This window comes from Oryzias melastigma, linkage group LG4, assembly GCF_002922805.2.
Source record: "Oryzias melastigma strain HK-1 linkage group LG4, ASM292280v2, whole genome shotgun sequence".
NCBI classification, from domain to species: domain Eukaryota; kingdom Metazoa; phylum Chordata; class Actinopteri; order Beloniformes; family Adrianichthyidae; genus Oryzias; species Oryzias melastigma.
The window spans coordinates 18,392,442-18,415,874 of NC_050515.1; the positions used below are offsets into that span (position 1 = coordinate 18,392,442).

The following is a 23,433-nucleotide window of genomic DNA, read 5'->3' on the forward strand; positions in this document are numbered from 1 at the left end:
ATCTGTGCTGTTTATGGTCAAAAGTGACCACTATAGGAAATAAAAGTGGATCTAGACTTTTATCCAACACACAAAAAAACATCCCATACACACCATCCCAACTCACTCCAACCAAATTCCAAATGAAACGATGTCTTCACACAGACTGGACAGATGTCCGTCGTGTCAATCTGTCACTTTCTTGTAGGAACCACAACTCACAATGAGCAGGCAACTGACCAAGCAGTTCTCTGTCTAAGCAATATTGGTCCAGTTTTTTGGATATCTTTAGGCTCCCAATGTCAACTTCACTGCTCTAGAGACAACAAAACAAGCCTGAGATGCTGCAAATGTGATGCCTTTGTTTGCAAGGTCCACTATGACCTGAGTGTCACACATCACTCATGCACATAAATTTACATTCACACAGACATGCACAACTTCCTGTTGAATTTTGTTTTGGTGTTCCATTTATTTTATATTTTGAAATATGAATTCAGTGTATTTTCACTGCTGCTATTTTAAGTCTAATTCTATAAATTAATTTTAAACATTAATTTGAGACTTTTTTTTACAACTAAAAATGTTCAATATTAAAGACACACTCCAATAAAAATGCTGTTTTAACATGTTCTTCTGGCATTTTTTTCATAATGGAGGATGCATATACAAAAAAAAAAAATAACCTTAAAAGTGCACTTCTGATTATTCCCTAATTCAATTTGTTGTGAAGCAAGAACGGACCAAAAAAATTGCAGTTTAAAAAATATTTGTTGGTGTAGAAGCTACAATGACAAGCCACAAGCTCCCTGCTCTGCTCCATTCTGATGCATCCACTTGTAGACAACTATCCGGTATGTCTTAGTTTTCCTCATCTAATCTGGCATCTGGCTCAGAATTGTACGGCTGGATATCTTCAGTTTTGCTCACTATTTTTGTTGCATCGCTAATGTTAAGTTGGGGTTGTGAGGGGTTGTAAGCTAACGGGAAGGAGTGTCAACTAATGGATGCTGGGAGGGGCGGGAAAACAAAACTTTTTTTTTTATATTGGCCTAAAATGGGATAATCATAACTTAAAAAAAAACACTGGGAACACTTTTACAATAGATCAAAAGTAAAAATTTATGAAAAATGTATTAAAACAGTCTGGTCCATTTAAGGTTGCCTCTTTTTGCCTCATTAGATAGTAGTGAAATATGTTTAGCAGTCCCAGCTCACAGCTTGTATTTCTGTCTCAGGTATTTGATTCCTCTGACAACTCACTGTTGTTCGCAAATACCCCCCCCCCCCAAAAAAAAGTACTCACTGAAAATATCTTACAGTAGGTAACGGTGCACTAACTTAATCTGTATGAAGCATCGTCTGTGTGTGGGCCATTGTGGACCATCTGATTATCTTTCATAGCAACAGGATGGGCTTGCTGCATTGTCTGAAGAAAAGGCGACCACACGCTCCAACCTGCACACACACGTGCACGTGTCTGGGTGTTATCAACTTCCAGACAATACAAAGGAACAGGAGCACAAAGACAGGAGAGCGTGAGGGCTGCCTGCACACACACACACATGAAAACAACAACACTCAGCAGTTTGAGATGTTGAGATCTTGAACCTCTTTCATCTCCTCCAAACATTGTGTCAGTTCAACACTGAAATGATAAGAATCAAGCAAGATTGAAAAAAAATGACAATAACTTGATTGTTATTATTTTTTTTTTGTATAAAGTGTCGAGACCCTTTTATTCTGGAGGGCATCAGAAGTTGTTCAAACATTTCACAACTTTTAATATAACTTTTTTTTAATTTATTTACCTACAAATAGTAGCCATGAGCTGCATGTGAATCTTCTTAAAGCAGCTGGTGTGATGGGTGCCAAACAAAAGGGCTTGGAGCATGAAATATAAGGCTGTGAAGGAATGGCATTGGAGACGAGGAGGGGGAGGAAGAGGAGAGGAGGGCAGCAGAGAGTTTTGTTCAGTGCTGGAAGGCAGAAGAGACAGTGCTAACAAAAAAAAAAAAGGAAGGAATAACTCCCCCCAGCAGCAGCAGCAGCACAGAGAAGCAGAAGGAGGGGCTGGCTGATCGCACATTACTCCCTGGAGAAAGAAAGAAGAGGGCAGGGCTTGTGATCGAGCTGCGCTACTTGTTGTTGCCTGTGTGAAGGAGCGTAAAGACTCCAAGCCGGTCAGCCTGTGTGTTAGTGAGCTGTTCAAAGCATGAGGGGAGACAAGTTCAGTAAATGTTTGCAAGATTAGAAACTAAATAGCACAAAACAAACAGCAGACGTGGTCAGTCACACTGACAGGTAAGAACCAATTTTAAAAATTCATCTGTACAAGTTTCATTTATTTGACTAAATCTAATTAGAAATAGATAATACTCTTGAAGCTAAAGTTGTTGATTTCCCTGCACTTTTGTGTCTATTTGTCCCTTCATTTTGACTTGTTCCAGTGAGTTGCATTTGCTGGGACTTTTTTAAGCAATCTGTTGCCATCCCAAGGCACTGGGTGTAACTGTTGCTGAGATTGGCTGGGCTTGCTGTGGAAACCCCAGCAGGGAGTAATTATAAGATATGACGGATAAGATCTGCATAATTCCTCTATTTTGTTTTGGGGTATTTTTTACTCCCTAAATAGTGAGAAAAAAAGTTTTTGCTCTATTTTTACAGCCCAACTGGTCACAGCAGATGGTCACGCTTACCGAGTCTGTTAGTCATGAAGGTTTCTTCCTATTCTTCCCTCAACAAGAGTTTTCTCAACAGTTGCCAATTGCTTGCTCAGTATGGGGGATTCCAGTAAAACCATTGATGTAATTTGTTGGTCACTAAAGACAATTTGTCCTTTTTTAGATTGAACAGTTAGGATTAAAACAATCATTAACAATTCTGTTTTATGAATAAACTGAATTATATTTGTTGACTGACACTGGTTAAATGGTGCAATGTTTCACTTTGGCTGTTGCATCTGGAAAAAGATGCATTAAATTAGCAAAGCAAATGTGGAACATAAATTGGTTTTGCTTTGACAGGTTGGGTGACTGCTCTTGAGACTCAAACTGGAGAACAGCCACCCATGAGATAAAAGCAGAGAGCGTGTGTTTGTGTCCTCATGCAGACAGTCGTGCGTATGCAGCAAGTTACTTCAGACGTTAGTCAGTGTCACATTTAAATGTCATGATGGCGTTAAGCACGGCCTGGGAGATTGAGCCTTTAATTAACGCTGTGATGGGTGTGTGCCAGATTTACAGATGTGTTCTTGCACTTCCAGTAGCTGTTGTGTTTCTTCAGTGAATGGTATCTTCAGTAGCAGTAGTTTTCTTTTGTGAAACTTACTGCCTCCAGTCAATAAAGTCAGGAAGTGCTTTTTTTTTTTTTTTTTACTAAAGCTAAATTTCTCACAACATTTTTAGAGTATCAAAAGTAAACATTTTTTCCCAACTTAGGAAAAAAATCTTTTGTATCATAAGTGACATTTTATTTAGTAAGAAAATGTATTATTTAAAATAAACATGACATAACAAAGCTAACTTTATCTAAAGTGTAGGCCTAACAACTGTGATCAAACTAATAGATGTTTTCTTAGTACGACAGTCAGAAAAGGAGACATCTGTTTCTCATTTTAGCTAAGCTACGCTAATAAATGTCTCTAGTTGCACAAAAAGAAAGATATCACTCATTTTGAAATCTCACTGTTTCAGCATGTAAACCTCATTACTGCTTCCATGTCAGCACTTGTTAATGTCATGTTTACAAAGTCATAAACTGAGACTTTGTAAAGGAGCCTGTTAACCATGATTGATGCCTCACTATTATTGTTTATCTGAAGGTTTGTCACTCTGAATTCTAGACTGCATTGATTTAAACCTTTACGTTCATTTAAAATACCTGCTTGTGATGTGGATAACATTAAAGCCAGATTCATTAAGTTATTCACTTTGGTTTGAAAGTGAATGCTACCATGCTAGCAATCTGTAGCGTTTACGTTTGTGATTTCCTTGTGGTGTCTATTAGCATCTCTTTCATAAATAATACTGTTTTGTTAATGTAAGGTCTGTTTTTAGAAGTAGCTTTACCTTAAAACTAAAGTTTTAGTTTTTGCTGTTCTGCTACCAAGCTAGTGATTTAGCGTTTTTACAGAGTGGCTTCATTAACTCATGGCTTCAGTTTGCTTGAAATGTTCATGATTGAATTTAGTCTAGAATTGTGGAAACGCTGACTTTTGAAACAGTGAATGACAAACTTTGAGGCTTTTATCAATTACGCCGCGTCCTATTCTGGTTCATCACACCCATATCACTTTGTTTTTTTCCTCTTCAGAAGGTAAACACAAAAGAACGACTTTCACTATCAACGGTTTATAGTGCCTGAAAAATAAATTGTCCTTGTATTGTGTTTGGTGCTAGTTTAAAACAATAGTGTTGGAGCCTTCCTAAAGTGTGTATAAAATATATATATTTTTTAACAGTACCATCATTTAAGAGCAGTTTTTAAAGTTTTTCTCGTACGGCTTCAGCTGACCCTGTGTGACTCAGCTCTCATCGGGGTTATCAACAACCACTCAGCCATCGCATATCTTCTCCCCCTGTGCAGACACACAATCTGGGAGCTCACGCTGAGGCCGGTTGGGTGTGAATGTGTGAGAAAGTGAGAGACAGACCAACATGCTAAGATTTAGAAGTGTGATGTGGCAGCTACTGCTGTGACGTTTAATAACAGCCTCATTAGTGTGTTGCACGCACACTCACGTGCACGCTGGTAGGCCCACACTCAGAGCGCCGCAGTAGGACACCTCTTTCTCCTTTCAACAAAGGTTGGCTCTGCACAGCAGTCATGTGACACTTGTTCCCATTGTTCGCTACTGGTGAGGGGTGGTTTTGTGAACACACTTTGTGTGTGTGTGTGTGTGTTCATGTGCTTACCAAAGCAGGAAGACACTTTAAGCCAAATAGAGAAAACCCCTCATTCCCATACATGTTTTTGTTTGTCCTCACTATTGTGTGTACGCATGTGTGTAATGACAGGCTGCTGCTGCAGTATGTGACATTTACTGTTTGATATAAACGTATATTATTGTGTAGAAAGGAAAATCTATGTGTTGGTTTTGTATTTTGTAAACCAGAGGGAACGTGTAAAGCCTTCTGTTGGACCTGAGTTGTCTGTTGTCTGTAGAGTTGGGGATTTAAGGCTAGCCTCACTTACAGGCTCATGCTCGTCCCCCCAAAACCCCAAATTTTAAAACCACAACTTTGAAAGGATTAAGCAAAGTGCTTTCTGACTCCTGGCTGATGTGTAGTCTGGGCTGGAGAGCTTGTGATCAAACAGTTGGACTAAATCAAGCTAAATTTAACAGGAAGGTAGAGTCTCCAACCCTCAAGGGCAGAGGAGGATTTAAACAGATAATCTTTGCCAGTGAAGGGAACAAACGAGCCCTTTTGTTTTATTGTCAGTAACCCCTGATAATGTGTTTACTGCCATCTCCATGCTTGTGTTGCCATTTCCTCTCTGAGCCACCTCAAGACTTTATTTTTCCCACTCAAAGTCCCATGTTTTTATGCCTACGTTGGTTTGTGTATCTGTGTGTTCCCATCTCAAGGTCTTCACAAACGTTGCTGACCGAGCAAACTCCACTTTGGAGTGTTTTGTCTGTTTCATCGTGCTAAAGAAAACACTTTTAACACTTGAGCTCCTGTATGTTATTGTGGTTTTTTTGTATGCTTGTAAATGAACTTTGGTTCTGGAGAATCAGTGACTTTGCAGGTGACCTTTTGGGGAACAATTTAAAAAAAAGCAAAAGTGAATTTGAAAGAATAGGGATATTGCAATTTAAGTAGTGAAGCAAAGCAGGTTCTATGAAACTTATCTTGATTACGAGTCAATTTAATTCATATTTGTTCTATGTTTGATATGTCTTTGTATGGATATAAACCTCTGTCGGTTATCTTGTCTCTCGATTATTCTTGCTTTGATCGCTTGAAATCAACATTTTCCAATCCAATTAAATCCAAGTAAAAAAAATAAAAATCCAAAACACAAACCTATTAGATATCTTGTTGAACATGGTGTAGTAGCTTGAGTTTATCCTGGTCAGAGTACTCTGACTTTTCCTCTCCCAGTCTCGTACATCCCTGTCCTGGAGCTACATCTGTCCTGCAGAACTCCACCAACAGCAGCAGCACATGCTCCTGAACAGCACCCACACTAAAACCACCACACTCATTGATTCATCAAGTAGAAAAAAGTGTCATCTGCATGCAAATAAAGGCCACACAGAATGTAAAACAGACATTAAGAGTTGGGATTATATGAATAACTGAACAGCTAATGTCAAGACAGGCCAAATAAGAATAGTGCAGAAAATATGTTACCCTAATTTTCAGAATAAGTTACAGTGGCAAAAAATGCTTATATACTGTAAGTCGTTCTGGAGTATAAGTCACACTTTTGGGAGTAAAGTGCAGCAATTCTGAACAAGTCAAACGCAATTCAAGCATCGAATTCACATCTGCTGCCTCTTTTTCGATGTGCGTTGAATTTGATGCTCAATGCTTATCCAAAATTTAATCAAGACGCTAGAAGTTACAGTCAAGTTTTTAGCATAATCACTACATGGAAGCATTGATGGTATATCTCATTTACAATCCACAGAAGACATTAAGAGCTCAGGTTTAAGCACGTCTCCATGTCTGGGTTCCTGAGATCATTCAGGTCTTTGGTCTACTCTGAAAAAATGTTTTATTCACTCCACTCTATTAAAGCCACTGATCCATCCCAGTCATTCTCAAAACATTACCCCCTTTTTCTTTAAGTAATGAAGATGACAACTTAAAGCCACACTCTCTCCTAGAACATTTAGGACTCTGATCCAAGTCTTAAGAATCATCTATTCAATAGGCCCAACACTAGAGGCTCTCAGCCCAGGTCTGTTTGCTCAGCTGTTGGACAGGACAAGTAAAAAAAAAAAAAATAAATAAAAAAAAAGAATCATTCATTCAACAATTAATTCAGTAATTGACTTGTTTTGTTTGTCGATCCTGTCCAAGGTGAATGTTTGTCATAGGCCAAGTGATGCACAAAGGCACAATAATCTGTTTGTTGCTATAAATACCTCCTAACACAGAGAGCCCCAATGAATTCAATGAAAAAACTAAAGTCAGCCTTTATAAATTGCCCCCCTCCACTCATGGGTATAATTAATTTACTACATACAAAACATGCAATTCCCTTTACTAATTCATCATTTCTGTTGGTTTATTTTGCAAAGAGAGAACTTTGGATTTGTTTTAAACCTGCAGAGAAATTTAAACCACTCAGCAAATGTTATGCACTTGTCTACATGTGGAAGTAAACTCATGCATAGAAGCTCAACATATACAGCAGGGTTGAAAAGGGTTAAAACATTTGACATAGTTTCCAGTTTCAGTCTGAAGTAGTTAGTGATGGCATGCAAGATTATATTAATATAGGTGTTTGAGGAAAAGCCATTTTTTTGACCATGTGTTGTTGGGAGATTTGAGTGATAGCCCAACAGCTGTAGAGAGAAAAAGATGAGGCCGTAAAGAGAGGGGGGAGAAAGATAAAGTGTATTATTGAGGATGGTGGCGGGACAAAGAGAAGAAGGAAACAAAGTCGGGGGCCTGAAAGAAGATGGACAAACGGCAGGAGGCAAGGATGTCGGTGTAAAGGGGGTTGGAGCTGAAGGGAAGGGGAACGATGGATGGCAGGGGATAGAAAAAAAAAAGAGTGAAGTGACTTAAATATAGAAGAAACAAAAAAAATAGATGGCATGGAAGAGGAAGAAGAAGGAAGGATGGAAAGAGAAGCAAAATTAGAAGACGACTCTTCCCCTTTTCTTTAAATGACTTCCAGCAGCTCCTTGCTTAAATAATTAATTTAACGCAGTGGTTGACAAAGTATTCATGAGTGTAAGTGCTTGCCTTTTCACCCTGGGAGAGCCGGTCCTTTCTCCTCTGCAAGTGTGGTTGTGTGTTTGCCAGATGGTCTGGGCCACACACACGAATACACATGCACAATGGAAAAAGCACACACAGCTGAATCCCCGAGGGTCTCTCGAGAGCATCCTGTAGTCTTTCTACTCCTCGAGGAATCCACACCAGCGTGCCTTAAGAGTCCTTTTTTTTGTTTTTACTGTCTATGAACTTACTTAATCACACCCAATAGTGTAGAATGAGCCAGCTGTTCCTCACTCATTTGCATCTCTATTATCTTTTATCTTTACAAGCCACTAGCGAGGTGACCTCCAGTTTACGTCCCTGTTTTGTTCCGTTTTAAAACAGATCTAAAGAGGGAGCAACATCCAACTTTTTGGTTAAGAAGGAAAATAATTCAGGAAACTTATTTTTAAATAATGGGCTCAAACACTACAAATGCCATGGCAGCATAAATGTTCTTCAGGTCCAATATTTTGAGCACAGAAGTCTGTTTGCTGCTGTTAAACTCTTCATAGTTTGCACATCAAATGTATTCAAAACACTTCCTGCCTTTTTTGCATAATAACAGCTCAATACACACTTCTTAAAACTACAAACACTTCAATCCACATTCTTAAAAGTTTGATGATTCCTTTGAATCTATTGCACTTGCATAAAATGTTAGAGTTAGTTGAATTGATGACTTTTATTTTAGGATTTGAGGGATTTTACCTCTGAGGATAAAAGAGAAAAATTGGTAAAGAAATTTAAAGAACTTCAACTATAATTATTTATAATATTTTTAAAAATATCAATAAAACTAAATAATTGCATATCATTTTTGTTTGAAATACTTCCTGTCCTGAACAAGATGAATAAATTAGAAAAATACAAATTTTTATTCTATCACATTAAACACAGTTTAATAGAAGTTTATTTGATTCATATTTTTCTGTAAAATCTATTTTTATTGCACTAGAACATTGCTTTGTAATATTAACATTTTGTGCATCTATAATGGTTTTACATATAAAACAACACTTTTTGTTCCTTTGATGATAGTTTACCTTTGATTGGCAGAAAATCAATTGATTAAAACTAACCTCCAGCAAATATAGAGCTAATTGAAACAGATAGACATCATATTTAATCAAAAAAAGGAAATATTTAAAATGAAGTCACTACATGGATCCCCACAGGTGTGGCTCCTTGTCTGATCTGCCTTTTTCCGGCTAGACTGCAGCTTTGCTGCTTATCTGATTGGGATTTACTTGATCTCAATCAGATAAAATCAAACAACAAGTGCAGTCCTTGAGGTCAGATTATTAAGCCTGATAAGATTAGAAATCATTAGTTTGTGTTGAAACCTGCCAGCCTGCATATCTGCCACGTCATGATATTTTGGCTCAGGTCAGGTATGACTGACTCATGCTCTGTCAGGGGTTCTAAGCACAAGACGGCCGGCTGTCCAGTCATCATCATCACACCGCAGGGGAATTTATCGAGGACCTGCCCAGTGTTTTCCTACCCTGCTGAGCAAGCTGACCTGCTCATCGCTGCATATTTATAGCTGTGTCTGTCTGCAGAGCTGCAACATGTGCAAAAATAGTTAGAAGCAGACAAGTGCATATTTTCCTAATGTTTTTATCAGTAAAATGAGTTTTTAAGATATAGTTTCAAATATGTGAACCACCTACTGTTATTTTTAAATCATTTTAAAGAGTAAGAAATTGCTTCTTTTTTTTGGATTCAAGTTTCCAAACTTCCTCCTGCACTATTTAAATAAACATTAAAATTCCTGCATATTACATAACGACATATTTCTCGCCTCTCTCTGATGCTTTGTGGTGTGTTTTAATCACCTTAAGGTGTATGAAGATAAGTGAGCTATTTTCATGCCTTTGGGTGAGGCAAATGTCTCAATACGCCTACTGGTCTAGTGTTATAAGACTCATCGGTTTGAGCTTCCGTTTTCGTCTGAAAAATGTAAATGGACCTTGTGTGACTTTTGTTTCCATGGTTGCATAACTGCATGCCACATATCGATGCTACTGCATTCTCGGGGAACTTTTGTCAGGCGTTGGTTCTGTTTTTATTAATAACTCATGAATGCTTTCATGAATTATTAGTTATTCTGTGGAACATCGGATTGCAGCTCTTCTTAAATGGACTCTAAATGATTGTGTGTCCTTTCCAGAGTGGAGGATGATGGCGGAGGGGCGCTTTGCCAGTCTACCCAGAACCCTCCATGCTCACCACACCCTGGGAAGAGGCTCCACCCACACAGGAGTGCCCGGCCCCTCCCTTGCCACCCCCAGTAGTGGCATTTGCTCCTCCAGGAGGCTTCAGGCCTCTCTCACCACCTCCATGGACCTCCTTGGTGCCAAACCTGGGTAAGTTTGACCACCTCGTAAAGACCTACTCTGATGAAAATTGGGTTTTTGGAGTTTTTAACATGGTCTTGTGGCATTTTTGTCATGATGGGGGCATATATGTGACAAAAATTAAACTTGAAATTGTCTTTCTTAGTATTTCTATATTGTTATTTAGCTTCATCTACTTGTAGACGACTAGATCCACGTTGTCTGAGCTGGAATCTGACTCAGAACTGTGTGTCTGGATAGCTCCAATGTTGCTCGCCATTTTTGTTAGGTTAGGTCGGGGTTGTGAAGAGCTGTACAGCACTTTGGGTCTCCTTGACTGGTGGTGGAAGGTGCTTTATAAATCAATAAATGATGATGAAATGAATGATGATGATGTAAACCAGCGGGAGAGCACGTGAAGGAAGGGGGGCGGGGTTGCTCCCCCCCTGCAACTCAAAGGCACATGAACTACTAATGAAATATTGCTGCTCTGCAGAAATTATGTTCTAGAAAACAACACATTTTTGGGATTTTGCCTAAACACCACATATTCATAATTTAAAGTGGGAATGCTTTTACAATAGATCAAAAGATGGTCTGAGTGTCCTCCCCAAACACTAATTTATTTCTATATATTTTTGCTTTAAGTTTTCCTCCTGGCAGCGGCATGCCAGAAATTCCCCCAGCAGCCTACCAGCCCGTCTCAATCCATGGAACTCTGCCTCGCCGAAAGAGAGGAGCCGGAAACAGCAGCACCCATGGAAGCTTCACCTGGGACCCTAAAGCCAATCAGGCCTCACTTTGCAGGAATCCATCCCTGCCTTCAGGACACATGCATCAACCCACGACATCTTCACTGGCCCCACATATCCCTGAGGACTTCCATAGTTACAGGTACACCAAAAATACAAACTAAATGTTCATTTCCAGCATGTGTTTTTATTTTATATTCAATGAAATGGAACTGACTGTGAAAATACAGTTAAATGGCAGTCACACAGGTAAAAACTGCTCATCTTCAGAGTGGAGGATGAAGCAGACATGGAGGTATTAGCATGAAGAGAGAAGGGGTTGTAAATATAGCCCAGAGGGGCTGTAGCAGTCAGCTCAACTTCAGAGAAAGCACACACACCTCATCTCTCATCACGTCCTCCCATCTTTCTGTCTCGAGTGTAGAGTTACAAAAGGCTGGATTAGATATAGCCAGCTTTGTGTGCGTTTGTGTGCGAGTGTGTGCGAGTGTGTGCGCGTGGCCCTAAGCAGTTGGGTTTCCTTTGTAGGTGCGGGTGTGGCGGGGTTGATCACAGATTACTGTGAACTCTTTGTCTGTTCCCTTTATCTGCGCGCCTCCACGCTGGATCCGTTTCATATGCGGCTGACATAATTTGTTGGGGTCAGATTCGGCCTCTGCAGGTGGCTGGAGACTGAGCTGCTTTGTAATCCCACTGAATGATGCTGAATGAACCAAACACTTCACTCTGAAATGTGAAGATGTGAGATTTTAAAAAAAAAAGGAAGCTAATATATTTGCATTTCTGCAAATATTTCCTTGTAAATTTGCAAAAAAAAGGGAAAAAATCATGATAAGTTCCTCAGAGTTCTCAGCTGAGCTTCCTATAAAAAGAAAATTAAGCTTTGAGGTGTGGAATCGCTCCTCAGTCAGTCTTTATGACCCACGCTGTCAGCCGACCTGTGGCCCCTGACCTTACGCTGCACCAGATTCCCACTGGACAGTTTGTCTTTCTCTTGACCTCGGTGGACACATCAGGACCACCAAGAAGGGAGGAGGAAGAGGAGGCAGTGTTGGAGGAGGACAGCTGGGAGGCAAAAGTGAAAATAAAAGGGTGCGTGTAGTACAGAGATAGAGACAAGTATAATATTTTATAAAAACAGTCTGAAACAGCTGTTTCTATATGTATCTGATGATTGAAAATATATATTTTCTTTAATTTCACTGAGTTTTTGTGACCAAGTCTGAAATTTGTGTGGAAAATTCATGATTCGAATTAAATCTAAACTCAACCAAATAATTTATTTATAGCAATTTCAGATTTTTATTATGTTAAAAAATAACTTAGTGTCTCAAACTAAAGAAAAGTGTATAAAAAATTCTTACAAATGCTGATGTCAACTTTAAAAAATCAACTGAAACGCTGTTTTTTTATGATACAAGTTCAAATTCATGGCATTAAAGGGCAATCTGAAGATTTTTATACAATTTTTATTGGATTTTGTCAATAAAGGTTGATTCAAATGCATACAATCAAAAACGTTAAGTCAGTTTGATGCATACAAAATTTCTGGTAAACCAAAATGGCATAGAAACTGAGATTTGCAAATCAAACATTTATTTTTATGCTAAAATTGGGGGAAAATTTTGATTTTCCGTGTAATTCATACTTTTGGGACACATTTATCACACAGATAAAGTATAGATATTTTCGATTTTTAATGAACACTGCATGTTTGTTCATGCACTGCATGTTTAATGGAAACACACTGACCTCTACAGGTCATCTACAGACACTGCATGCTGTCAGCTGCTTTCTTGTCCTCCCTCCTCCTCCCTCTTTTCTCTGTCTTCCCAAACTCTGTTTGTGGTCATGCTGAGTATTGTGTGGTGCAGCACAAAGAGCAGCAGTAGCCAGAAAAAGACTGTGGCAAGTGTGTCTTTTCTTTTTTGCATATTTTTTTCCTCCTTTTCCCTCGCCTCAGCTCTTTCTCAGTGTGCCCCTGACTGTGCAGCAGGTCGGTTTTGTGGCCACTGAGGCAGAAGAACTCGCCGTCCAATGCCGTTTTAGAAATGTGGGCAGAAGAGACTAATTTAGTTGTACCCAGGAATGCCTGGGGTCATCCCACTGCCATTTCAGTATCCCCGAAACGGGGAATAACTTTAACTTCAATCAATACCTGGGAAACTTTTCAGAAATGACAGCACTGTGATGATCAGGCTGATGTTTGAATGAAAGAAAATCAGGGAATTTCCCTCCATGTTGGCTCATTTGACCCACAGTGCTTTCAATGGGTGTTGTCAGTCTGTGGTGGTTTTTCATTGCACTGTTATACTGCACAGCCAGGCCACTGTTAGGAAAGGGCTCAAGAAAAACAAAGGCAACCTTCAGTTGCCGTGGCAGCAAAACAAAAAAATATATATATGAAAATAGTTATATTTTAAATTTAAGATTTTTTTATTTCAGTTTTTATTAGTTTTTCCACAAAGGTCAATTGACACCAACTAAATAATAAAAGTTAACAATAAAGAAAAAAGTATAATCATAAAATATTTGCATAGCATCCTATCGAAACTTGTAGTGTAATCATACAGCTTTTTTACATCCATATCATGTTTTAAAGAAATAATAATGGAAAAAAAAATCATCAAATCTTTATTGACAAAGTCTGTGTTTGCAGAAAAAAAATCCTATTCAACATGATCTCCTATCCCAGAAAACATTCGTATCATGTCAAATTCTCAACTAAATCAAAAAGTTAGGCAGATAAAAACCAACAAAATATGAAAATAATAACTAAATTAAGTGAACTCAAAAGAATATAAGCCGATTACAATTTTAAAACACATGCAAGTAAACAAGGGTTAAAGAATTTCAGTTTAACTAATAATTGAATACATAGGCCTTAATCTATTCTAATTAAAGTTAAACAAAAAGGTGGGTCTACATTCTTTGCATTCCAGCAGGCTGATTCAGAGACATGGGGCGTAGTACTAAAGAGATTGCATCTTTTTTTAAACTCCAGGATTATTTAATAAGAAATTGTTTGAGGGCCTGGGCCATACGTAAAAAAAATTTAAAAAAGTCAGAAAAATCCTGATGTGAAGGAGCCATAAAACACTTAAAAAACAGTAAAACGGACCATAAAAATCAGCAAAATTTATTTCTTTTTTTAGCGCTCAGGCAACTGAATTCTTAACACTTTGACAGCGGAGCTCCAGTGTTTGTGTTCTTTGATTTACTGTAATTTTTCAATTGTCAGCGTAATTCCAGCAGATTTTGAAAGATTTTGCCAGCGACGCCTCAGGTGTTAAAGGGTTAAATGTATAGTACTATATTTTAGAAAACCACAGAGCACAACATTGCAAAAATACATCAGGCGATGTTTTCTATTATCTAATAGGTACATTTACATACAAATGGTTTCAACGATTTAATTAGATATGAAAAGTTACTACTAGTGTTTTTTTTAATAACATGTGGAGAGGACAGTCCAGTGCATCAACACCCAGGCTGTGGATGTACTCTAAAGGTGACACTTCTGCCTAAAATAGGCTCATGTACTGCACCAGCTCAGATCTCAGTTTGCTAAAGACTGTAGCTGATCTGGAGGGCCCCTGCTTTTAATAAGTGACTACAGTGAATGGAGGGCTCTGTTCTGTTGCACAACCAAATCCGACTCATTATTTTGAGCCACATTAATACGGAGAAGAAGGCTTAGAGCGCTAAACATATTTGCTTTGGTAAGTAATGGACTGTGCTAATATTCCCCATGGGAATTCCATTGCAGACTTAAGGGATTTAAACTACCAACCCCGTTAATGTAGCCGGGGATTTGAGCTAATTGCCTCCTTCATGGAGCCCCTGGATGCAGAAAGAAGACACTGAGCGGTGAAAATGGCGCATTATGATTTTCAAAGGAAAGTTGAGTTGTGTGAAGATAAGAGAAGGAAAAAAACATGGTTTTCCAGGACTATTTGTGTGAGTGCCGCGTAACCTCTGTGTGAATTTGTCAGTGGACTCAGAATGGTAGACGTGTGGCTGCGATGTGTGTTATGATGGGGGAGGAGAAAGAAAGAAAGAAAGTAAGGGAGGAGGTCAGACCGGCGGAGGGAACATGTTTACCACGATCCAAGAGAATGAAAGTGAGAGGCAACTGAGACAGAAAAGGACTCTGATTTTAGGAGTAAAGTCTTTATTTTTCCCTGAAACCACCTGCAAACCAAGTGATCCCTGCTGGACATTTGTATTTTTTATGGAATTGATGATGAGACTTGTCTGGATCCATGGAAAAAGTTTAAACCTGTGATCAAATTTACTTCAGTTCACCTATAAAATCAGAATAATCTGACAGTTCATCCGGAATCAAAAGAGCTCTAACCTGGAGGATGTGTTCCCTCAAACAGACATTGTCTCTGTCTGTGATTCCCAGGGATCCTGCAGCTGCCCTGGACGCCGCTGTGGACTATGTGAAGGTACAGTCGAGATTCAGTTTCTTTTTTTTTTTTTTTTTGTTTTAGATTGCCATCAAATAAGGCCTGATTTTAGAAAAAAATAATCAAATTGATTTTCATTTAGAAAATGTAATATTGTTTTTCCTACTTGGCAATTTCCTGTACTTTTTCTGGCCATAAACAGCTTTTTCCCAGCTTTAATAATCCTTTATTCATGAATGAGTTAAAATTTTCACAATATCCCAGTTAACTGAAAATGGATTTCCTTAAAAAATACAATTTAAAAATAAATAAACATGAATATATATTAAACAAGATTGAATTGGAAATCAGATTAAATCATAAACTTGTTAATAAGAATCAAATTAACTTTTGGCACCATATTTAGTCTGATAAATGTTTTTTTAAATATAATTTGCATGATGGTTTGCACAAAGACATGTTTACAGATAACTGAATCTTCTTTTTTTATTAAAAAGCTAAGAAAGCAAAAACAAAAAAAATATCAGCTTGCTAAGTTTGACACTTTGTTACATAAGTGTAAACATATGATTCATATTTAAAATGTGGAAAAATATTTATTATAATTTAAAACAGCAATCACATGAAGCACAGGTGAAACTGTTTGCAGGTATAAGCATAAATCTTTTAGAAGATAATCCAATTGTTTCAGAATTATTGGGATGATTCTGCATTAAATCACACAGTTTGCTGGTTTACTGTCATCCAGCTTGAAATAAACACAGACGCCACCTGTGTTTCTGCTGTTAGTGACAAAGAAGTGATGGAGGAGAAGTCATCTTTATGGCAACAAACATTATCAACTAGACAAATTATATTTGTGTTCTCATTGGCTTCATATGGAGGCACACACAATATGTTGTACTGTTCTGCAGGAAAAATGCCAAATTTGTCACATTTTTACAAGAAACGTGATCAATTCTTCAAAAATCCCTTGACTATTTTCTCCCACTGCTCTTTACCTCCCACTGTTAGCGCATGTGCTCGGATGCTGACACCTCGGTGTTAAAAGTAAACTGCACCCTTCCCACTGCACAGTCACACTCAAAGCCACATGTGTGCTTCTACTCCCTAAACTGACTTTTGTGTGTCAGTGTCCACAAATTGTGTGTCTCCGTGTGCTTTGGGTGCACGCTGGCTGCAGATGGAGCTACTGTATTTCACCTGTTATATAATAGGTGTGAAAATGTTGCTGTCAGCTCCTCTCCGCTCCTCCAGGTGTGTTTGCTTTTCTCCTGTGTGGAGGGGCACGGATGTGCATGCACAGCCTACAGGTGTTCCACATATTGACTCTTATTTTTTAAATCCACAGTAGAGCAGAGTACCTCACCCAACAAAATGCAGTTATTTTATTGAGCGTTAAATTAACAATTTTCAGTTGTTTGATTTTTAGATTCTACGGAGCCCTGAACATGACATTTAAAAAAAAAGAAAAAAAAAAAGTTCCCTAAATGTAGCATTATGTGGGCGCAATTGCTATTTTTTGGTCACAAATTAACATTTTATTAGTATTTTGGTGTGCACATTTGATGTGCACAAATTAATATTTTGCGCGTATCTTTTGTGGCCACACATCAGGATTTTATCAGCATTTTGTATTGCATTTTCTGCACACAAGTAAACATTTAGTGCACACATGTTAGCACTGTGTTTGACCAAGATAGCCTTTTTTCTTCTTTCTGTGCAAAAATTTAGCATTGTGTATGGATAAGTTAGGATTTTGTGGACACAAGTTAGCATTGTGTATGCATGAGATAGCATTTTGTGCGCACAAGCATTTTGTGCACACAGGTTAGCATTGTGTATGCACATGATATCCTTTAGTCAGCATTTTGTGCAAAAAGTTAGCATTTTGTGTGCATAAGTTAACATTTTTTGTGCACAAGCTAGCATTTTGTCCACACAAGCTAGCATTAGCAAATTAGTATTTTGTGTACACAAAATGCTTACTTGTGCATACAAGATATTAATTTGTCCACATAAAATTTTAACTTGTTCGCATAAAATGCTACGTTGTTGCCCTAAATACTCATTTGTGCCATCAAAGTGCTAAAATGCTTTTTTTATGTCCATGGCTCCTTAAAATTCTACTTTGTGTTCAGAAATCGACAGAAATTTGAATATAATGAGAAATTGCATTAAATTAGGTGAATTAGTCTATGTTTATCTTTCTTTAAAAGCACTTTTGTAGAAATTTGTGTTGTAACAACACTTTAATTTAACAAAAAATGTGAGATCTTTAAGCATGATGCAACTTTTTGTAAAGTATTTTAAACATTTTCATTGAGTTTTTGTCAAACTAAGTGGTTAAAAGTCTCAAACTTTCTTTTGTGTCTGTAGTTGAAGTCTGTAGCCAAAGAAAGTGCTGAACAATGCTCTATAATCTCCACACTCTTTGATGGCAAGATGACGGATTGATCCCCTGAGATTCTGAATTACTCATCCCTTTCTGGGTCTTTTTTTCTTGTCTCCCACTTCTGCGTCTTTTCTTTCATTCCCTCTCTCCTGAATGCGGCTCTGCAGTCTCATGGGAGAGCTTCAGAAAACAATGATCCTCTCTGTGAACATGCCCTCTCTGTGTCTACTTATAGTGTCGAGTTCCAGCAGCTTCATTTTCTGCAAAAAAAAAAAAAAAAAAACATTTGAAGTAGACGAACAGTTGTATTTAGTCATCAATAGAACCGTAGTATGGATTAAATTTAACAAATACAACAAACAGATGTAATTCGGACTTTTACCCAGAATGTCTAGATGATGAGACTCAGAGAAAAGATGAGAGGTGTACCATCTAGTGGCCAAAGTGAGAAACTACTTCAGAAATTTCTTGGATCTGCTGTCACTCAGGGTTTTTTTTTTTTTTTTTTTTGTGGTTCTTTCTAGTAGACAACTTAACTGACTTTCTATCAGTCAATTGAGTCTAACCAAACTGCTACTTCATAAAATATATGATTTATTATAAAATAAATGTTGTTCAGGCTCAAAGTGAGGTTCAAAGTCCTAAATTAACACATTTTTGGCACATAGTGGGTTTATCATTGTAGTTACTCACTAATTTCACTTTAAAAGTTTTTTTTTTTACTTCTTGATTTTAGTTTTAAATAATATGTCTGTACCACCTGACTGAACATTTACCTGTTAAGAATGTGAGAACACACCTGGATCCATGAAGTGGGAGAACTCTTAATGAATCATTTGCTTTTTTTTTTTTTTCTGAAAAATCTTTAGCATCTAGATGGTAATCTCTCAGAGTAAAAGAAATGCTGTCTGGCTGATGTTTGCAGGTATTGAGACTAAACATACCAGGTATTAAAAGGAAACTTGCAATCAATACCAATTTAAATGCTATAACCTGTTTTGCTATGTTTACCAGCTTTTACGCCCCTAGGAAAGTGTCAGGACACAAGAATTGTTACTTTTTTTCCTATTTGGTATTCTTCAAAAGCAGACTGAAATTTTTTAACCTTAACCTCAATGATCATTGAGCTCACATGGTCTGTTCTCCAGGGCAAAGGTTGGTCTCTGCTGCTCATCCATTTTCACCTCTGAAGCCTCAAATTTTGTTATTTTTCTCCACACAATAAACTACAACCCCCCAAAAACTATAGATTATTGCAGATTTTAGAAAGACTAAAATAAACATGAATCGTCGCTGCTTTTTCTATATCTGCAGTGGCTGAAACAGCTCTGCCTCACTGAGTGTCTTTGGCAGAAACAACAAACACACAGAAAAAGGAACCTCAATGCAGTGATTTCTGTCGCTTTTTCCAGAGCATTCCCAGAGCGACAAATATGTGTATTTTAAGGTGCACGTTTAGTCCAGCTGGTGATTTGGGGTTGCCGTGGTTGACAGTTTGTGTGTGTGTGTGTGTGTGTGTGTGTGCGTGTAGTGCCCCAGCAAATGTTCGACATGCGTTTCCTTCCTAGATCCTTGCAGAGTTCCCACTGTAATTAGTGGCAGAGGTTTCCTTTAACTTGTTGCTTCTGGGGCTTCACCCTCGACTTTTTTTGGTACCTTTGCTGAATAGTCAGAACTGTTTTTGTCTTTGTCCAGTCTGCGGCAGGTTTCAACTCAACCCAGTTGAGTTTGTTGTTTATTCCGTGTCTGTGTGAATCTCAAAGAACAAAGCGGACAAGAATAGTTTAGTGGACTCCATTTGATTTAAAGGACTTGTCCCAAGAAAAAAAATATTTTTGGCATAGGATTTAGCATTTCCCTTATGAAAAAAGCCCAAACATGTCTGACAATTCCATATTGTTAAATATGACATAATGTCTAAATCTCACAATAGCTGATGCCATGTGCTTTGAGGGAACGATAGGTTGATTATGCCTTTGGGCCACTCCCTTTAAATCCATACAGGACTTCTGTCCCCTCCCACGTGGCGCTCCTCTCATCCATATATGGAGCCTGAGGGGTGGGACACCGGAGTGTGAGAAAGGATGTCCAGAGCTTGCTGAGCTGAGGAGTGCTCACTCTGCAGGGGAGTCTGTGGATGAAAAGGTTTTTGGAAAACTATTTTTTCTTGCTTCTCAGAGAAACTTTAGGACATTGTTTTCTGTCATGTGAGCTTTTCTTCACCAAACAATGGGGATTAAGTGGGTCTTTTCATCTGATGAGGTCATCCAGCTTTGGGTCAGTGCTCAACATGACCAGAACTGGTCTTTCCAGGGACATTAATCCTGCAGAAAGCAGTTGTGACAGCCGAAAAAAGTTAACAATGTCCGAGCGCTGCAACCTGAAAGCCCTGACAGCAGCTCTGTGTTGCTTCAACCACAAGAACGCTGTCATCAGCGGAAAGGTGAGAGAAACGGGATGTTGTAGCTCACTCTGCATATATGCAATTATTTTATACAAAAAAATAAAGATCTAACTGCATGGGTGTTTTTTGTGCATGCTGCAGCCTTCTTTTAGCTTCAACATCTAAATTAGAGCCAGAGTTTTGTTTAGCTTCAAAGTATTAATACCGAGCTATTTTTATGGAGGCATACCTTTCGGGGCTCCTGTAATCTCCTGTTGCCGTGTGAAAGCCGGCTGGAGGGGGAAAGGAGCTCTACAAAAAAAGACGCAGCCCAATATTCCCCCTGCAGAAAGCACATGGTGCCACTTCCAGCCTCGGCAAAAGGCAGTCCCCCCTGAATAGTCCTCCTCTTCTCTTCGCTCTTGAACACAGGGCTTTTATTACTCCAACCAGACCATCTCATAAATGAGCAACTGTGTGACTGTCTGACTGAGAGATATATGTCTGCTTCATCCTTAACAGACATGGCTGTGTGTGGTGGCAGTCACAGATGGAGGGACAGCAGGAGCAGAGTGATGGTGCTTTTGTTGCTGATAGATGATGACTAACTAATTTGTGGAGGTTTTGTCTTTTGTGTGATGTCAGTGTTAAGTTGATTGCATGAAAGCAGCATGATGGAGGCTGAGGTGATGCAATCTGCTTTATATCTCAGCAGATGCAAGGTGTGAATATCTATTACATCCCATCTGATGAGACTATCCCACAATGCTAGTGTAAGATCTGCTCAACTGCAGCCTAGTTACTAAATATATGTAAAAAAACAACAGGTGGTACTCTAAAAAATATTGTATGCTGAGTGTTTATGTTGGGCCCATTATCTTAATATGACGTCACTGAACTCCAGTATTTCTCAAAATTGCCACAATGGAGGGTCTGACAGTCTGACAATTCAATGTATTCTAAAAGCGTTCCCAAAAGTCTTTTAATTATGATTTTGCCATTTTTTAATGTGATGTTTTCTAGGTAATAGTTTCTGGCGGGAGTTCATTAGAAATTTGCCTCTGAGTTGTCGGGAGAACCATTTGCGTAGAGCAACACCGCCCCCCTTCCCCTCCCTGTTGCTGAGAGCTCTTTGAGAGCAGCGAGCTTGTGGCCCGCCCAGGGAAATTTTTATTAATGATTTGTTATGCATTAAGTAATCGAATGATACATATTAGTTAAATGCTAACTAATGCATTAAATAATACACTTGGTAATGTTTAAAACTGTCTGTTAACATGTTATTTAATAGTTAAAAGTGCTCAATTATGCATTCACTAAATACTCAGAAATGCAATTTTGAGTTTAATTTTATTGTTGTCCTCCTTTTTGAAAAAAAATATTGATTGATTGTTCTTTTACCTAATGTTATTATTATTAATGTTATATTTAAGGAGTCATTTGTCATTGTAGTGGACGCTTCAACTTTTAACCAGATGAAAAAAATGAAAAATAATTATTTGTTTGTCCTTTTAAAGAAAATTGTGGCGTTTCCTGAATCGCTCCAGCATCATTTGGACCTTTAAATATATAACAAAAGAATATTCAGTAAATTCAAATGAATAATGGAGAACTTTTCATGTTATCTTGGTCACTTGATGATCTTTTTATCTTGAAGGCAGAAACTGTTCAGGACTATCACAGAGGCTTCTGTCCTCATCATCCTCATCTCTTATCACTTCTTAATATAAGTTATCAGTTTTTAGCCTCCAGCTAAGCCTTTACCCCCCCTGATTCATCTGTGCTTCCTCTGCCATCTCCATGGCTTTGACTCCAAATGGCCCGAGGATTTGTTCCATTCATCTCTTTACTCTGTCCTCCATCTGTCTCTCCGGGAGGCCACAGTAAAACGCAGAAGGTCGGCTTCCTGTTTCTGCGCCTCCAAAGATCAAAGTGCACTTAAAGACTTTCGGGAACTAAGTACAAGATGCTAGTTCAGAAGATTTTGAAGACTGCTTTATATTTTAGATTCTACTTTTTTTTTTGGAAGGTGATTAACTGACGAGATGAATTTCTGAAATTTTTAAATCCTCCAATGTAATCACAATACTTTGGGAATTCTAGTTTTTATGTATTTTTAATTGACTAATTAGAACAAAATTCTAATCAAATTAGTTCAAAATTAAAATTAAGTTTGCCTCCCTAATTTTTGAGTTAGTATTAGCATCATTATTAAAAAGATTAAGAAATTATCCATACAATATTCTTCGGGCACTACAAAAATAACAAAAGCAGCATTTTAAATGACAACTTGAGTCTCTCAAATGAGTTGCTTCAGTAATAAAACTCAAACTTCTGATTCTTTTATTTGTAATGGCCTTCCATTCTGCTGTTCTCCTTTGCCACTCTTTCGGTCCCTTCATAGAAAATGCCCCAGCTCCACCACTGAGCACATCTGACGTGGAAACTCTATCTCAAAGATTGCATTTGGGATGATTCTTCTATAGCTGTCCCAGAGCGAGCAGTAAAATGATGCCTAGTCTAAACAGGAAGATGCGTTCCATTGTGTGTAAACAGGAAAGGCAGGGCTCTTCTTATGACGGAGATGTAGAAATTGAAAACTACAAGTCAGGACTCGTCTCAAACTTTAGCTTTGAGACGAGTGAGACAATCAAAACTTTTAACAATTCTCAGATTTTGGCTGATAAATCTCACAAATCCTTCAGATTTTGAACTTTTTGGTTGTTTTTGACATTAGCTCAGCACTCGTGTTGTGATTCTACAAGTGTCAACCCAAACTCAGTGTAGTTTGACAGTTAGATTGATGCGTACTGCAGCAGCTGAAGGCTGTGGGAACCTTCCTGGGGAGTTCAGAAAACAGGCAGAGTGAAACTCTAAAGAAACAAGGGGAGAGGAAATACCAAATCATAGAACCCTAATTTATGTTGGCGATGACGATGACTGTCACTGTGAGACTTTTACTGTGTTTATTTGTTCTGAGGCAATAATGTTGACTCACATTAGCACTGAGTTTCACTCTAAGAAATGATGTGAAAAACAGAAACGTAAGCCTCCCACTGTTGTGTTTTTGACACGTTTTTCATCAAATCTACACTAATTTATGTTAAGAAACTGCTACAAATATATAAAAGCAAACAAAACTGATGCTGAATAATCCAGAGCTTGACGTTCCATGAAAAAAGTGTCTAATCCTGGCTCTAAAGTGCTACCACTTTGCTTGT

At 38.2% G+C, this 23,433-nt stretch overlaps 1 protein-coding gene across 3 annotated transcripts in view; it reads left to right on the top strand.

The window, feature by feature from the left end:
- Positions 1-23,433, top strand: part of LOC112150252 (BCAR3 adaptor protein, NSP family member) — a 47,932-nt gene that overhangs the window by 8,933 nt on the left and 15,566 nt on the right. Inside the window, exons 1-4 of one of the 3 annotated variants that reach the window (XM_024278378.2) lie at positions 1,740-2,283; positions 10,102-10,297; positions 10,916-11,161; positions 15,431-15,473. In XM_024278378.2, coding sequence (XP_024134146.1) covers positions 10,110-10,297; positions 10,916-11,161; positions 15,431-15,473 — 477 coding nt within the window. In that variant the 5' untranslated portion in view covers positions 1,740-2,283; positions 10,102-10,109. Of the gene's footprint in view, positions 1-1,739; positions 2,284-10,101; positions 10,298-10,915; positions 11,162-15,430; positions 15,474-19,963; positions 20,273-23,433 lie in introns of those variants that run through there. The other 2 variants (XM_024278377.2, XM_024278379.2) reach the window with 2 other exon arrangements.